This window comes from Mustela erminea, chromosome 8 (assembly GCF_009829155.1).
Source record: "Mustela erminea isolate mMusErm1 chromosome 8, mMusErm1.Pri, whole genome shotgun sequence".
Lineage (NCBI taxonomy): Eukaryota > Metazoa > Chordata > Mammalia > Carnivora > Mustelidae > Mustela > Mustela erminea.
Genome location: NC_045621.1, coordinates 18,176,794 through 18,194,970, shown reverse-complemented (window position 1 = coordinate 18,194,970; position 18,177 = coordinate 18,176,794). Strand labels below are relative to the sequence as shown.

The window sequence follows — 18,177 nt, the reverse complement described above, 5'->3', positions numbered from 1 at the left end:
CCCTCACACACTCTTATATGACAGGTGAGGAAGCTGAGGCACAGAGGGGTTAAGTAACTTGCCCAACAGCATTGCAAGCTGGTAAATAGTGTCACCTAATTTTGGATCCAGGCAGTGTGGCTCCAAGGCCAATACTCCTAACCCCTTGTCTTCTATCCCTTCATGTGCACAGGGCGCTCTGTTTCCTTACCTGGAATGAGCAGCACAATGGAACATACACAGTCGCCTTAAATATTTTGGGAAGTTGATTCTGAGTACCTCAAATTAAGTAAATATACAACCATCCATAGCAGGAAAAGCAGTTTAGGGCTTGGTTTCATTGTATTTTGGGCTGCCGTTTTACACAGTCTGAGGAGTAGAGCAAATATCCCTCCTAGTGAGTGCTCCCACATCAGCTTTACGTTTCCACAGTGGGAGTTTCTGAAAACTCTCTTGGATTTGAAAATATCCTCTATGATCACCAGCCACTGAATTGCGAATCCCCAAGGGATTTGAACCTGTTGGCTTTGGGAAATTCACACTTGGGGGGTGTGTGTGTGTGTGTGTGTGAGAGAGAGAGAGTGTGTGTGAGGGAGTACATGCACAACACACATGTGTCTGTACATTGTACATGTGTGCAGCTGTGCTTTGGGGTAAAAGAAGCAGTCATGTATATATTTTTATGGGGGGTTAGGGGAAAAGTGTATTTAATTAATCCAACTGAGAAGGATATAGCAATATTCCAGAAGGGAGTCAATGAAATGAGTTTTGCTTTAAAAAAAAAAACTTCCCAGTAGCCTGAGTCAGCCTGTGCAAGTGATTTGGGAGAGGCAGGGGAGATGATGTAATGGGTTCGGCATGTTCCCATCTTGGCCACTCAGTGCAAAGGGGCCCCTGGAGTTTGGGGAGGGTGTGTGCATATGTGTGCAAAGTTAACGGGAGCAGGCGGGGGTTGAGTAAGAGTGGGTTGTAAAACAGGATTAATAACCCCTTGTCAGACCTTTCCCTGTTACTGTGTTTTTCAGTAATTTTGGTTTGAATGAAGGCTCTCTAGCCAATTAATGTTTATTTGTTTCTTTTGGCAAGACCCGTTGGGGGAAGGGATGAGACTGGTGAGTTTAAATTTTTTGTTTTGTTTTTGCATTTTGGAAGAAGAGACAAGTAATGTGAGTTTGGGTTTTCAATGAAGGCTCTCGTACCCCCACCCCCACCCCACCCCCTTAAGAGGCAGGAGGCAAGACATGACCAGCTGGTGCCTTGAACTGACACAGGTGCAGAGGCTGTGGGGGGTGGGGAGCCAAGAATAATTACAGGTTTCTGAAGCATCAGGCCCTGCCTGACACAAGCGCTCATCGAGAAAACTGCTCTTTATGGAAAATTAATGGTGGAGCTGAAAAACTGTCAGGGCCATTGTTGTTCTTGGGAAGCCATCACTTCTCAGAGGGGAGGCCTTCTCCCAAGGCCTTGGGCTTTCAGGAGGTGTGGGGATAGCGTGCCTCCCTTCCTGAGCAAGGACTGGTTGGCACTCTCATGTATGATGATGGGTTTTCCTTTGGGAGTGCCTCTTCTGTATTTGTTTCTTCCTCAGACCTCATTGGAAGCCCGCATCTAGGGCTTTGTTCCAGTGTAGGATGATTTCTTTTCATTGACTCTTAAGGCGTGAATTTCATTTCCTCCGTGAAAGCATAATGACCAAAGCACAGGCATCTCTTGAAACTAATTTTCAAGCTATAATGTAACGTGGGGTTTTCTTCAGTGTGTGTCAAACCAAGTAGAGGGTTGGTATGATAACAGACCCAAGCATCCCATGTGATTCCGCTGTACAGGAGTACTCCCAAGTTTGAATTTAGTTCTAGTCCAGCGGCCTGGTAATCGTGAGGGACACTTCTAAAGGGCTGATGGAGGGTAGGCGCAGCAGTTGTGGGTAGAGGCTAATATGACAGACTCGGAATCGGTATGCTGTAACAGGTAGCATCTGGGGAAACAACCCTGAACCGAGGTAAGAAGCCATCTCAGGGCATGGGCCATCCTGTTCCTGATGGACACTTAATTTTGAGGCTTTCTGAAGGAGGAAGTACTTTTTCAAGTTGTTGGAGGTATGGGGGACACCAGTGCCTTTCTTCAAGGAGCTTGAAACCTGGGACCCAGCTCTGCAGAGGTTCCGTGATTGTAGAATGCACCTCAATATTTAATTTAGATTGGAGTTGGTTTGGGGATTTCTTTTATGCGCGGTATGTAAGGAGTCCTTGGAAGATGAAAGGGGTATTTGAGGCCGCTTATTTCAAAGACAGCGCCCACTCCCAGGCCTTTCATCTTCTCTCCGTCCTCCCCTTGCCTCCCCAAAGAAAAATATACAAACAAATATTTTCTTTGAATGTTAAAAATAGTTCAGAGAGGAGAGATGCTGAAGAGGTTTTGGGAGAAATTTCCCAACTTTCATGTTTGTTTAGAATTCAATTAATTTTCACAGCATTGTCTCTCATAATTTACAAAGGACGAGAGGGAAATATTTAATTTGGTTTCATCTCCAGCAACCAGTTGATGTGAGAAACAGAGGGAAGGCATACGATCTGACGTGGGTTACAGTCCTGGGGTTATTTTTGTGGAGTTGGGCAGTGCTGGCAGTGATGCGTAATGCTGTTGCACCTCTGGGGTGTGCTATTGATGTGGGATTGGGGTATTTTTTTTTTTAGCCTAATAGCTGAAACATGCAAGAAGAGATAGATTCTCACTTCTTATCCTATATAATTACTTACTTGTATTTTCTAGACAAAATCATTCTGTCCTAGCCTTCCACTCTAATATTTCTTGGCAATGAAAGTCAAGAAAAAGTAAATATTTGTTTAAAAGGACCCATTTTTTGACACTTACATAGTTTATTCTTGTCACTGGCTCTAAAGAGACTCTGCCATGAGTTAGTATTATATTCTCCTCCTCAAACTCACTTTGAAATGTTGAAACTCAGGAAGATGGGCAATAAAGTTCAGCTACTTGGTGTCTGCGGTTCTCCCATGGGCTTAACTGAACTTATTAATCATAACCTTGCTGCTTCTTACCTCTTCTCTCACTCCTGAGAAAAATGGCACTAGAACTCTCTGACCATGCTGTCTGCTTCCTTTCCCATCTTTCAACTCTGACCTAATTTTAAAAGACTAGAAATGTATCAGAGCCATTGCATCATATCGTCTTTAAACGGGGGAAAAAAATCACAGAATTCTCATAAATACCAGTCTTTGCAATCCTACAGAGTTGGTTTCAGGAGTCAGAGGAATAAAGATTTTGTTAAAAAGTGTGCAGTATACAGATATCTAATAAGGTGTTAGAAAAAAATTGGCGTATTTTAGATCACTTAAAAGGAAGCTCAGATTTTCCTGCTATCCAGTAGCTTGTTTTGTGTCACTTTGTATTTCCATTCTGGGATGTGTGCGAAGATTTCAAACTACAAAAAAGTAATTAAGCTTTGGGCCAATCCCAGGAGGAAAGTAAGGGATTCATCTCCCTGTTTCTGCACTTCATGCTCTCTCGGGATGGTGGCACCATGGTTAATAGCACGTGATAAAACCACACATAATAAATGTCAGGAAGGGGCTCCCATGGGCAGCCAAGTGCAGTCACCTGCTTGTGCAATTACCTTGGTCTGCATTCTTTCTGGGAACTAGAGTTCACCCCTTCCTTGCTAGAAGCAATCACCATCATCACTGTCATCTTTGTCATCATCATCATCATCATCATCATTAGGTCCAGGTCTGATCTCAAAAGGACATGACTTTGCAAGTTTCTATTGTGTTAAACTATATTTCTTCTTATTTTTGTATTTATATTCTTTCCCCAATTTGCTTTATATTTTCCCATTTTAACTCTTGGATATTTTAGGTAAATAATATAGGTAGAATGATAGGGATTAAAAGTAGCTGGTTAAAAGGACCACAGGTGACTAATTGAGTATAAACATAGGTAGTAGTAGGTGGCTTTTTATTTCATTGACTCTATATTATTCCAGAAAAAAAAATTCACAAAATGCAATTTCTTTTTTCTTTATTGATTCATCAACTTGAGTATTCATGGATCCAAAGATGCCAAGTAATTAATCATCATGACACAGTAATGAGTGATGGCAAAAATATTGGACAAATGACTTTTCTTATGTTCAGATTAAAAGACAGAAATGAAAACAAGAACTTTTTATGTTCTAAACACTTGGTTTGTAAAGGGATGACATTGAGACTGGACTAGAGTGTGCCCATGTGGACATGGATGTAGATATGGTGATGGTTGTGCATGGGAGTTGTGAGGTGGTTATGGATGGGGGTTGTTGCTCATTCTTTTGCAAAGTTCTAACTCTTACAACTTTACACCACTTTTAACACTGAAGTGTCTTTGCCATCTGAGATAGCAGAGGGAGAAATTTTGTTCTATAAGATTATTTTTATTGTTTGAGTACCCATGTGCATAAGGAATATGATCATCGTTTTTAAGAAGATTGTCATTTTTAAAAATTTGTTAAGTTTTTTTTCTTCTTATTGAGAAATAATTGGTATATATCACTATGTAAATTTAGGGCGTACACCATGGTGGTTTGACTTACATATATTGTGAAACGATTACCACAAGAGGTTCACCCAACCTCCATCTTCTCATATAGATAAAATAAGAAGAAAGAAAAAAAAAACCAAGGAAAAATTGTCCTTATGATGAGAATCTTTAGGATGTACTCTCTTAACAACTTTTCTTATTATCACACAGCAGTGTTAGCTGTAGTCATCATGTTGTACATTTTATTTCTAGTTCTTATGTATCTTAAAACCTTTTGACCACCTTTTCCAATATCCTCTCCTCCCACCCCTCCGCCACCTCTGGTAACAAGTTTGATCACTTTTTCTATGAGTTTGTTTTTGTTTTTGTTTGTTTTTATATTCCACATGTAAGTGAGATCATACAACATATTGCTTCCTCTGTCTGACTTATTTCACTAAGCATAATTCTTTTATGGTCCACCCATGTTGTCACAAATGGTAGGGTTTCCTTGTCTTTTTTTAATGGCTAAATAATATTCCATTGTATATGCATTCTGCAACTTTATCCATTCATCTAATAGTGGACACTTAGGTTGTTTCCATGCCTCAGCTATTATAAATAATGCTGCTATGAACATGGGGGTGCAGATATCTTTTTGACTTAGTGTTTTTGTTTCCTTTGGATATATTCCCAGAAATGGAATTGCTGGATCATATGGTAGTTCTATTTTTAATTTTTTGAGGCTCCTCCGTACTGTTTTTTATAGTGGCTGCACCAATTCACAATCCACCAGCAGTGCACAAGGGTTCCCTTTTCTCTGCATCCATGCCAGCATTTGATATCTCTTGTCTTTTGATGATGACCATTCTAGAAGGAAACATAGGAATTAAAGTCCTTGACCTGTGTCTTGGTAATGATTTTTAGGGATATGACACCTAGAGCAGAAGCAACAAAATAAAAAATAAACAAGTGGGACTACGTCAAACTAAAAAGCAAAAGAATCATCAACAAAGTGAAAAGAAAACTGGTGGTGGGGGGGAGTAGTTGCCAACGGTGTATCTGATAAGGAGTTAATTCCCCAGATGCATAAAGAACTCATAACTCAATAGCAAGGAAACAAATGACCCAGTTAAAAAATGAGCAAAGGACTTGAGTAGGTGAACAGGTACATGAAAAGATGCTCAACATCACTAGTTATTAGGAAAATGCTACTAAAACCACAAGGAGATTATAATCTTAATAAACCAGGCATACCACCAATCTATGGACTGATAGATTCGTTTTGGAGACACTGTTTAGTTGTATCCAGGATTGAGGTGGTGTGTCTTTCAACACTTGGCAGTCAGCATATTTTCTTAACTCCATTTTTTTCCTAGACTTCCTAAAGCAAATAGACTTTATGTTGAACTCTGAATGAAACAATGATTAGTGGGAGGGAAATTGAAAGATTGTGTGAAGCATATGAATGTGAGGGAAAGTAAAGAGTAGAAAAATAGGTAAAGGAAACCTTTAGGAGAGTTGTGGGGGAAATGGCAAAAGGGACTGGAGATGTTTGCAGTCGTGAATGGCAAATTTAATCTAATTTATGAAGAGAGAAGAGCAAGTTTAATGAAAACCATTTGGTAAACTTGGCATCATCATGCCCATATATGGCCAAATTTCTTGTTATTTTTTGATCCCATGAAAGTAACTACCTCTTGCCAACAATGTGGGGGATTTTGGTGATCTTAATTTGTGCTACGAGACTTGGGTTATCCTGTTCTCTGTCAATTTTTGCCTTTGGAGCCTGTCACAGAAGTAGTAGGCATGGCAGTAAGAGGATTGAGTATTTTTAATTTTCTAACTAGGTCTTAGATTATCACTTTTTTTTTTTTGAGTTTTTAAATATTTTTTTAAAAGATTTTATAAATAAATAAAATAAATAAATTTGTCAAAGAGGGAGAGAGAGAGCACAAGCAGGGAGAGTCCAAGCGGAGGGAGAAGTGGGCTCTCTGCTGAGCATGGAGGCCAACGTGGGACTCGATCCCCCGACTCTGGGATCATGACCTGAGCCAAAAGCAGACGCTTAACCAGCTGAGCCACCCAGGCATCCCATATTGTCACTTTTAATAAGCATGTTCCAAGAAGTAATATGAACAAAATAGAGAGAGTATTAAAAAAGTTTGTAGGATGATCATTTCAAAACCAATTTCAAGTGAAAACTTCTTAGGTAACTAGGAGAATAAGCCACATTCAAAGTTAAGATGTTGGAGAGTCTTCACAAAGCTCTTATGTACCTTATAAATAGTAAGAAAATCACTTTGCAGTTGGGCACATTTCCTTCCTGTTGTTGACTGTAGTGGATGTTTGAGGGGATGGAGGTTGCTCCAGTGGCTGATCCCTCTTGTATTGTTAGGTCAGGTCGAGGGAAGCCTTGTATCTCCAAGGTGAAGAAGTATTGGCAAGGCGTAGTTTATGTAATTAAATTGACATCCATGGACTCCTGACTTGGAGTTTGCTGGTTAGAGTGTCATTGGGACAGAGTAAATCTCTGGTTCTCGTACATAAACAAATAGTTGAACTTTACATGCAAATATACAATCTGGAGACACTCCTATTTTGCTAATGGTTGTTTCTTCTTCTTTTTCTTCTCTCTCTCTCTCTCAAAATTATTTGGACTTACAAAAAAGTTGCAAAAATTGTACATAGAGTTCCTGTATACACTTTGCCCAGTTTCCCTTAATGTTATTGACCATAATACAATGATCAGAACCAGGAAATTAATATTGACACAACACTATTAATTAATCTGTACACTTTATTTGTATTAAATTATTTTTTCCATCAATGTCTTATTTCTCTTCAAAATCAGTTGCATTTAGTTATCATATCTCCTTAGTCTCCTCTGATCTGGGAAAGCTTTTTAATGTCTTCTGTACAATCTCCTTTGTTATACATGATCTTGGTATTTGTTTTCAAAGATTTATTTATTTTTGGAGAGAGAGAGAGAGAGTACACAAGTAGGAGGGACAGAAGGAGAAGGAGAGAGAATCTCAGGCAGACTCCACACTGAGCACGGAGCCCAGTGTAGGGCTTGATCTCATGATCCTGAGGTTATGACCTGAGCTGAAACCAAGAGTCAGATGTTTAACTGACTGTGCCACCCTGTTGCCCCCATGATCTTGATATTTTTAAAGAATAATAGCCCGTTATTTTGTACAATGGCCCTCCATTTGGATGGTTCTGTTTTCTCATGATTACATTGAGGTTATGTATTTTTCAGCCTTCATACCAGGTTACATGATATCAGTATACCTTATTATGGGTGCTACTAACTTTGATCATATATCTAAAGTGGTGCATGCTAGGCTTCTTCACTGTAAAATTATTATTTTTGTCTTTGTAGTTAACTAATATTTTGCTGAGAGGGATGGTTTGAGACTAATCAAATATCTTGTTTTTCATTATATGCTCCTGTACTAATTTTAGCATCCATTGGTGTTTCTTGCCTGTAGTCATTGTTATTTTTTGTTTGCCTAATGGTGATTTTCTATTTCCATTATCCCTTCTATGTTTATTAATTATAATTTCACTGTAAGGAGAAGCTAACCATCTCCAATTGTTTATTGATTCAATATTTATTTATATCACCATGGATTTATAGATATTAATTTTATTCCATGTATTAAAATCCCATCATCACTATTCATTTCTGTTGCTCATATTGTCCAGATTTGGTTATTAAGGGCTCCTTCAAATTGGCTTCTGAGGTTTTTTTTTTTTTTTTTGACATAGCTCTATCTCTTTATGAACACTTCTTACCTTCTAGTACCAGAAGATATTCTAGACTCATCTTATATTTTCTTTGAACCAGACTTCGAATCAACTATTTCTCCAAGGTGCCCTGGTTTCCCTTTATCCTTTTATTACCATTATCCTTTGTATAATGACATAAGAAACCAAGATCTGTATATTAGGTGTGCTTACTGCTATTGGGGTGTCTTTCCTGTAGACTTTTTGTAAAGACAGAGCTAGGAAATATATGTATATATACTCATAGATAGATAGACACATTTATTTCTATATATACCTCTCTGCATGTATGTATTAATATCTATGAGTAAATACCTCAGATTTTAATTAAACATTATAGGCATTTCTTAAGGAAGTCCTTTGTATTGGGTTAAGCCGCTGTCTTCGGCTCGAGTCATGATCTCAGGGTCCTGGGATCGAGTCCCGCATCGGGTTCTCTGCTCCGCGGGGAGCCTGCTTCCTCCTCTCTCTCTCTCTCTGCCTGCCTCTCTGCCTACTTGTGATCTCTCTGTGTCAAATGAATAAATAAAATCTTTAAAAAAAAAAAAAACATTGGGGGTAAACTTTCTCTTTGGCTTAGAAATAATCTAACATGAAAATTCTCTTCATTCTTGACATTTTAATTTCCACCACTTCTGATGAGTTTCTGGTTCACAAAATCTTCTCATCTAAGTAGAATATTATAAGAAGTGGATTTCTCAAGACAAAAATCATTTCGAAATGATTTCATAGGGCTATCCAGTCCATTCTGATCGGTACTCATACCTCTCTTTCTCAGATAGAATAAGAATGCCCTGTATTAGGGTTGCAAGTGATAGCTGCTCTTATGTGGTCCAGCATTTTCCACATTTTAGTAGATTGTCTCTATCTTTAGATCATTATTGTGACCTGTGTGCTCCTGGGATTTAAACTAGGACATACTGGGTAGATTATTTTTTAACCTTACCAGAAAAGTATGTAAATGTGTTTAGAATCTGTTTCCCAGAACTCTGAATATGAAGAGATCTAAGCTTCTTAACCATCACAACAATTTCTCAGTGGCTTTCAAATCTTTGAGCTAGAAAGTATATAAGAAGACATGACATACAAAAACTATTGAAAGACAGTGGTGACTAGGTTGTGAAATAGTCTTTGCGTGTGAGGCAGGGAACTGCCTCAAGGACAACTTATAACCCATGATTCGGCTGATTTTTACCTGAAACATATCCATGTCTCAAAAATCTGGTTGGACAAAGCTAAAGAAGGATTACAGTTGTGTTCCAGAAGACATTTATTAGTGGTCATTTCTAAGATTGCTAGCCTCAGCATCATCCAGATTAGGGAGTCAGGAGATGATTTTCATGGAATGGAGGAGTTAAAGTAATCAAAGTAATAATATAAAGTTGATTTTATCTTTGTTTGATATATATATGTATCTGTTGGGTGCCAGGTACTGTGCTTGGTAGGTGAGGGTTTTAAAAAGGAAAGGAAGCTTTAATGGAGGTTTTAGGAGTAAGATCTCATAATTCAGAAGTGAATTGACTGGAGCTAAGCCCGAGGGTTTCAGTATTGTTCAGTATTGGAGAGAAGTAAATGACAATTTCTAGCAATGAGATGGAAAAAGGAAAGGGAAAATTTTTGAGACATGGAATTCAGAAAGGGGCAACTGAGGATAATGTAAATTTCTAAACCTAAGAATTCAGTAGTATTGGTTTCGTATATAAAGTGGTGGGAAGCTACTCAGCCAGAGCTGTTATTTAATCAATAAATAAAATAGAATCAAAACTGACTTTTCCAATAAGCTTTCCTTGATGAATGCCTTCATATTATAGAGTGTAGACCTCCTTTCCCACTCATCCCCTAAGAATTTATCAACATACTTTATAGTATTTTATTTGGTATCACTTTGCTTTGTAAATCCATGTCATTTTAGGCTTCTAATTATTTATCCTGCACTTACATCACATGGATCTATTAATATGGTCTCCTTCCAACACACAGAAAGCTTTTCACTTTGCTGTGGACACAGTAGTTGAACAAAAACATATGCCATGAGTGTTGAATGAAGATTAGAATCATTCATTGGTTTATGCTATTAAAAGTCAAAGATGTAACCCAAAGTTGATTCATAGTTAAAAATCTGTTTTTCTTATTCTTAATGCAGAGTTTTACCATAAGGCTGATTAAAAACCAGTCTTCTGGTAACGAGACTTACTGTGGTGATCCTTTCGAAGTGTATACAAATATGGAATCATTATGTCGTACACCTGAAATGAATATAATTTTATAGGTCAATTATACCTCAATAAAAAATAACAACAAAAAATAAACAGAAGACATAAGACAAATATATAACCAGTGGAAGAATATAAGCAATAATTTAAAGATTTTGAAGGTCAAAGTATATAAGGTGGTGTTGGATACTTTGGCAAATAGGAAAGAACTTGGCATGTAGAGTTTGAGTTATTCAGAGAACAGGAGTGGAGTGAGACAAGCAGGGTGGGAGGAGGTGGGCCCTTGATGTCATAAGGATACAGGTGGGGTTTGGTAGCCAGGAAGGGCAAGCTGGCAGAGATACCAAAGGCGGTGACCATCAATGGATTCTGGCCTCGAGGTTAAATGCTAACCCTAGGTAGGCAGCTAGAATCTTATCAAAGTAGTGAGCATGGAATGGCTATCACATGCAGTCTGAGAAAAACAGGTAAAATGCTGACATGTGAACATGTTAGAGAAGCACAATCTACATAAAATCTAGACAAACAGCTCTGAAGCTCCATGGTTCTATGATTCTATATCTGGGAAATTGTAAGCCCCATTGCTAGTGCATCTCCTAATCGAGAAATTTATGGGAGAATAAATGGGATAAGAAAGAGAAGACAAAAACAACCTTTTGAAATGTCCCCAAACTAAAATCTTTAACAGATCCAACACAACTAGGTATATCATTAAAATATATTCTTAACAGAATAAAAGCCCAAGATCCAAGCACTGGTTGAAATCAAAGATACTCTACTAGGGAGGCAGTAAAGAAGGAGCTAGTCTCATTCTAAATTTGCCATCAGTGTTTCTTTGTTGAAGCCCAGAAGCCAGAGCAAATTGAGCTGATGGTGCAAGTTAGCACCGTGGTTTTATACAAGGTTCTGGAAAAGCAGGATTCTTAAGTGAGGAGTGCTTTTCAAGTATAAACTTAAATACCCACTTTTGCCTTAAGAGCACTTCCACCATGTTACAAAGATTACCATGGCTGAATTTTTCAGTTCTTTTTCTCTATTTCTTTACCAGGTGAAGGCTTTATGTTGAAATATATTGGGTCCTAACTTTAGCAAGTCACGTAACTGTGTTTGAACTTATTTTTATCACATAGAGATGCTAAACCATTGTAACTGGACTTACTTCTGCTCCTTGCCACAAACCAGGTAGCAATTGTATTTTGAATAACTGGCTGTAAACAATGGGAGTTTTGTCTTGCATATCAGAGGTGCTGTGAGAGGCATTCTTTAGAACAGTATCCATTCCCGCTGGTTAGGGAATCCAAGGCAGGGCTTGCTCTTGGCTGACTGTGACTGAGGTCACCTCGTAGCTGGGGCGGGTATGGTTTGTCCTTTTGAGCAAGTCAGAAAATTGATTTTTGAGACTTGCTCAAGTCTATTTAAAAATTAAGTTGGACTATGGGAAGTCTTGTTTTGGTTAGAAGACTCTGTGATTCTATTTGCTTCTTGGTTACATGGAACTCCTAGCAATGCTTGGAGCATCTCACCTGCTGACTTGGGTTGTGGAGCAAGAGGCCATTTTATCATTGAACGTCCTCTGGGATCTTGATGGTGTGAGATAGCCCTTCTGGGCCTCTAGTTCCCCTTCATTGAACTTGAATGATGTGACCCTTATGAACCCTTCAGAAGAATTCAGGGACTAAATAACAAGGTCAGACCTTTCAGCAGGAGAATTTCAGATTCCAGCCACAAAACCATTCCTTTGGTCTCTTACTGCCCTGCCTGTCAACATGTGGCCTCGCGGTGTTCTTTGCCTCTGATGGCTGTTTCTTTCCCGCCCTCCTTGCCCTCTGCAGACATGCCTCGAATTGGAACGCTACCTACAGACGGAGCCTAGGAGGATCTCGGAGACCTTCGGTGAGGACTTGGACTGTTTCCTCCATGCTTCTCCACCCCCGTGCATAGAGGAAAGCTTCCGGCGCTTGGACCCGCTGCTGCTCCCTGTGGAAGCCACCATCTGTGAGAAGAGCTCGGCAGTGGACATTCTACTCTCTCGGGACAAGTTGCTATCTGAGACCTGCCTCAGCCTCCAGCCAACCAGCTCTTCTCTCGACAGCTACACAGCCGTCAACCAGGCCCAGCTCAACGCAGTGACCTCATTAACGCCCCCATCGTCCCCTGAGCTCAGCCGCCATCTGGTCAAAACCTCACAGACTCTCTCAGCCGTGGATGGCACGGTGACGTTGAAACTGGTGGCCAAGAAGGCTGCGCTCGGCTCGGTCAAGGTGGGAGGGGTGGCAACAGCAGCGGCGGCTGTGGCGGCAGCTGGGACAGTTAAAAGCGGACAGAGCGACAGTGAGCAAGGAGGGGTGGGGGCCGAGGCATGCCCCGAAAACAAGAAGAGGGTTCACCGCTGTCAGTTTAACGGGTGCCGGAAAGTTTATACAAAAAGCTCCCACCTAAAGGCCCACCAGAGGACTCACACAGGTAGTGGTACAAGTTGGCCGCACGTGGTTTCTTCTTCTCCTTCCTCCCTTAGCCTCTCGGTGGGACGGGCTCCCGCGTCCCGTGTCCCGAGGAGTGGCACTGTGCTGACTTGGAGGTGGCAGCCAAGCGGGAGGGCTGGGGCGGGGCAGCAGAGTGACGCATGTGACCTTGAGCTCTGCAGATGTCCTGGCACAGGCCATGGGCTTGTCGCTCGCTGGCTGTGTGATCCTTTCAGAGGCAAGACCAGCCACCGGGTCGGAGCACGCAGTTGCAGGGAGGCCTGAATGGGGCTCTGGCGGTGTGACTCACAGCCATACACCGTACACACACACTTGTCACCTCCCTGACACTTTCCATTGTTTTAGGAGTGTAGCTCTGCAGTTTTGAGCAGCCCTGGAATCTGAGGAGGCACATTTGAAAGAGCTCACAGTTAAACAAGGTAGTCGGGGCGTCCCCATTCACTGTTTTCCCAGCATCCCTGATTTTTCATCAAAGTCACCAACAGCAGGAGGGTTTCAGAGTTCATTAGATGTGATCATTCTATAATTAATTGGCATCTCCTCTTTTGCATTGTTCTCTGGCGCGTGCTTTATGGAGAGATGGCAGAATTGCTTTTTAATGAGCTTGTTACTGAGAAGTTGCTAAAGTGATTACACTGCTATGTGTGTGGTAAGGGAGAGTGGGGACCGACGGGGACTGTACATTTTCCTCAGGACTTCGGCAGTGATTCCCTGGGATCGTATTGATCGTTGGAGCAATGGGGTAATCTGGAAGAGTGGGGTTTAGAGAGAAAAGAGCGAGGTTGACATTTTCCTTGAAACTGGTCTTTGTTCTGTGCTCTGAGATACAAGCTTAGGGCTGGTGTTCCTTCTTGGTGTTAGCATCCTAGGAGCAATTACTGCCATTGGTGGGTTTTAAATGGGTCCCGGCTGTATCGCCTGTATGGTTTTGCATACTGCTTGCGCAGGACAGCTGAGTTAAGGAAGAGCTCCAAAAGTAGGAGCAGCAGAGTAAGAGTACAGTCGGGAAAAAACGGGTGATTGCGTTTGAGCCCGGAGAAGTGGCTGGTGGGAGTTGTGGTCTCGAGGCTGGTCTTCCTGGTGCTCTGTGGTGAGTTGCGGTCTGTGCCAACCAAGGAGATGTGCAGTGCAAAGTTCGTTGCCTGGAAAAGCAGAAGAACCTGGGTTCTAATTCTAACGCTGCCGCTAACTAGCTCTGACCTTGAGGGTGTCCCTTTATCTCACTGGGCCTCATTTTCTAGATCTATCAAACGGACTAGCTTAAGGTCCCTCTCACCTCTAATGCTCTGGGCTGTGGGAGCATGTAGTATCTCTGTGCAGTACAGAAGCACTTTCCTAAAGTCAGGTGTGTAGTATGTGTCTGGAAGAAATCACTGTTTCGAACCTCAGAGTCAGTGCCACCCATAGGAGGACGAGAACACACTGCTTCCCTGCCACACAGGACTCGGGCAGGTACTCCAGTTCTGCACTTAACTTCCTGTTTGGGCCTTGCTTGGTTCATGGGAAGGTCTCCTAACACGACTTTTGAACCCTGTGGCTCAAGTGCAGAGTCCCAGTTAGGGTTTCCCAAGAGTCTGACTGCTCCACTCCACAGACAGACTAACGCATCCTGCTCAAGTCAGCTTTTTTTCCTTTCTGACATTTGTCCTGAAGGACATTTTTTTATTTATATTTCTTTCTTTCTCAAGTCAGTGAGGAAAGTCATGACAAGACATTACAGTGAGCCCAGGCTTTGATGGTGACTCACTTCCCGGTCTCCCCAGGAAACCAGAGAAAGCGGAATGAGGCAAGAATGTTGAGCTTTGTTGGGGGCATGGAAGTCATGATTATGGACACGCTTCTGAATTACTGACCTGAAGACAGGCTGCATCCTGTCTAGTAGGAAGGCTGGACAGCTCTGGGGAAGCAAGATTCTTTTTTTCAAGGGGGAGTCCGGAGCATTTTTCTTTTTTCCTATCCCCTTCTCCCAACAGATGTGTCAGAAAGAGACCTCCTTAGGAGGGATGCCTTATTTGGTGCTTTGTTTTTTGGGCATTGTCTACTCAGAGTGATTATCAAGGTGGAGCTCATTATGTTCCCCAGCACCTGCAACCACTTGCCCTATGGTGGACTGATGTGGAAAGACTCCTCCCCATGGGGAATATATTCAAGGAGGCACCCTGCCTTATTGAAAGGCAGAGCTGCAGAGTGGTTAAGAGTGGGGGCTTTGTTGTAGGTGGATTTGGGTCTGAGTTCTGGCTCTTTTTTTTTTGTGACCTGGTTAAGAGATTTATCTTCCCTGAGTCTCAGCTTAGTCATTTGTAAAATATAGGGATAATTTTATCTATATCCTAGATTGTTTTGAAGACTAAATGAATCAATATATGTAAAATACTTGGCAGATCTTAAGAGCTCATTGAAGATAGTAGTGGAGTTGGTTGTAGTTATTACGATAGCTGTTGATATTGATTAGTGACGATTGTGTGAAAAAACAGCTCTACATAAATGAGAAATAAGGCAGTTAGCCAAAGTTAAATACCATCAAAAAGCGACAAGCTTTTTCCTCTCTCTGTGTGGAGGTTATGATGCTCAGGGACACCAGCTGTAGAGTGCAAATGGACATGCAGACATTGGCTCATTGAAGGTGGCAGCGCTGTAGACCTTGGCTTTCCTAAAACAATACAGAAAGCAATCATCATGCATCCTCCAGAAGCATTTTGCCTGTAAAACCTTGCTCAGAGATCAGTATGGAAGGAAACGTAGGTGCTATAAGAAGGAGAAACAGGAGGGGAGCTAGAGGTGAGGATGGAGGATGGGCAGAGGGAATATGAATTAATTTGGATTAAATGGATGAGGATCAGAAGTATTTATTTGGAATTGGTGTGAATGGGGCACATGGGGAACTGAAAACAAAGGTGATAATTTATGTGGTGTGGATGAACTAAGAATAATGAAAAAAGCATGAAGGATGGAATCAAATTAAGTGCAAACATATAAAGGCAATGGACTAGTAAAAGCTTGAGGGCAAAGGTATATGGCGATGGGAATTCTGGTAGGGGGAGAGGCTGATATAAGCGAGTGGAGGGGCAGAGCTGCCCACCAAATGCTGAAATGGAGTTTTAAAAAATGGGCTCTGGTTGGATCTGGACAAGCTATTTTAACACCGGGCTCACTTTAATTCAGAGGAAATATTTCTTTATCTTTTAGCTGGGGAAGTGTTTGGGGCGGGGGGGAGACTAAGAAGAGAAAACCGTCGGGTAAAAAGAGGGAAAATATTGGCATTCTGTTCTCCAGAGTCATATATATGCTGTATCTCTTCTATATGGTAATATGTTGAAAAGGAGACACAGTTGCAAAAGTGAAATAAAATAAAATGTGTGGGTCTTCCTCTATGCATAAGAAAGACAATACATTCTTGGTAACATGGAATTTGCTTGCACGGAAGAATTTTTTAAATGTTATTCATTTAATCTTTATATAGATAGAATTTACTGAGCTAGAAAATATATGCCTTTTTTTTTTTTTTTCCCCTTCTGTGGCTGTTCTTTTGAGGATGCTGAATCCTTCAAACTTTTTGCCCTGGAGGATGTGAGGCAATGAGGTGATTTTTTTTTTTTTTAAGGTAGCAGATGTTCAAGTTGGTAGCTAGGGCACAAATACTGTTTGCCCAAGGAGGTGAAGTTGGGGATGGGGGAGCTGAAGGAGGAGGAAGACAAGGCAGGGAGTGGGACAAAGGGAATATTGTGAAATCGCAGGATCTTAGTGAAAGGAAGCATATAAAAATGGACATATGGTTTATTCATTGCGAAGAGCACTTAGTGCTGGCATGTGTGTAAAAATGTCCTTTAGCAGCCAAACCATTACAGACCTTTCTTTCCCTCTCTGTTTTCTGGTCTTTCTGTAACATATTTTTCTTGCTGGATAATTCAATCATTATTATCACAGGTGTATTCATCTTCTTTGAGTCAGCTAAAAAATCCTTATATTTTGATGCAAAGGAAATCTTCACTTTTAATTAAAAAAAATCACTTTAATATGCTCATGTTCAGCAAAAGTCAATTTATTGAAATGTTAGAAAAAGAAGTGTTTTCCACATTTCTTCTTGATCACTTCTAAGAAGAAAAAAAAGCCTGCGATTAAAATGGCACTTTTTGTTAATTGAGCCGATTTTTCTAATATGGAAATTCATATAAAGCCATATCCATATTTATACTTTTCAGTGTGAGTCGTTTGATAAAGTCAGGACAAAGGCCAGCAATGAAATCATTGGTCATTGGTCACAGAGGAGGGAGAAAAAAAGGCCATGTTCTCACATGTTCTACTTGGAGGAGTCTTTTTATGGACAAGGGTAGCTGTTAGCATAATCCGTGGGTATGGATGAGGACATTCTGGATTTTGTACCAATGAATGTAAAGGGGAGCTTTTTAGGTGGGAAGATAACACAAGGGTGCAGTTTAACAGTTTATGTTGCTGTGGGGCAGGTCTTAAGGTGCTACCATTTTTAAGTTTAACTCGGATTTAGGGAAATAGTTTGTTTTCAAATGAAAAACGTAGCTAAAAATATTATAAATAAAAAGATGAGTGTCATGTTTAAAAGACAAACAGAAGTATTTATTGTATGCATATAATGAAAGTTCTTTAAAGTTTAGAATATAATTGATTTATTCAACAAAGATGAAGCAGTTGTTACATGCTAGGCATTGTTCTAAGTCTTTTACAAATACTAACCTTTTTAATCTAATGATGTAAGTACTATTCTTATTTTATAGTTGTGAAGGAATAAGGCCCAGAGAGGTCAAGTAACTTGTCCAATGTCACACAGCTCCTAGGTGGCTGGCCCAGGATTCAAACCAAAGAGTATTCCTCAAGTCTGAGCTCTTAATGTCTATGCTAACGAGCAAGGGGAAAAGAAATCAAGTAGTTATTCTCTTAATAACTCATTATTAGGAGGAAATGAGAAACATAGTTTAAATACAAATTGGCAATGAAAACCACTTTGAGTGTCTTCTAAACAGAATAAAGATGGGAGGGTCCTTAAACATACTGCCTCATCAAGTGACTAAGAACCAGAGCAAGGAAATTACAAAGGGATGGTCTTCCGTTTCTAGGCCCATTATTGTTACGGTTATAGTTATTGTTATTATGGTCATTACTATTAAACCATTTTTTTTTTTTACCTTAGAATTAAAGAGAGACTTTGTTGTAACAGTCCCAAT

The 18,177-nt window shown here is 40.5% G+C and overlaps 1 protein-coding gene and 1 long non-coding RNA gene across 6 annotated transcripts in view; one reads left to right on the top strand and one right to left on the bottom strand.

The window, feature by feature from the left end:
- The window catches only part of KLF7 (Kruppel like factor 7), an 89,285-nt gene that overhangs the window by 30,514 nt on the left and 40,594 nt on the right, over positions 1-18,177 (top strand). The window contains exon 2 of one of the 4 annotated variants that reach the window (XM_032354575.1): positions 12,332-12,760. In XM_032354575.1, the coding sequence (XP_032210466.1) occupies positions 12,332-12,760 (429 nt within the window). Of the gene's footprint in view, positions 1-12,331; positions 14,800-18,177 lie in introns of those variants that run through there. The other 3 variants (XM_032354572.1, XM_032354573.1, XM_032354571.1) reach the window with 3 other exon arrangements.
- Positions 5,245-13,046, bottom strand: LOC116597194. Of its 2 annotated transcripts, none has more exons than XR_004288489.1 (4): positions 12,959-13,046; positions 12,023-12,155; positions 10,481-10,532; positions 5,245-5,361 (listed from the first exon to the last, which is right to left on the bottom strand). It is a non-coding gene; the product is annotated as an uncharacterized LOC116597194 (long non-coding RNA). The 2 variants fall into 2 exon arrangements; XR_004288490.1 differs by having other exon boundaries at positions 12,023-12,174; positions 12,959-13,038.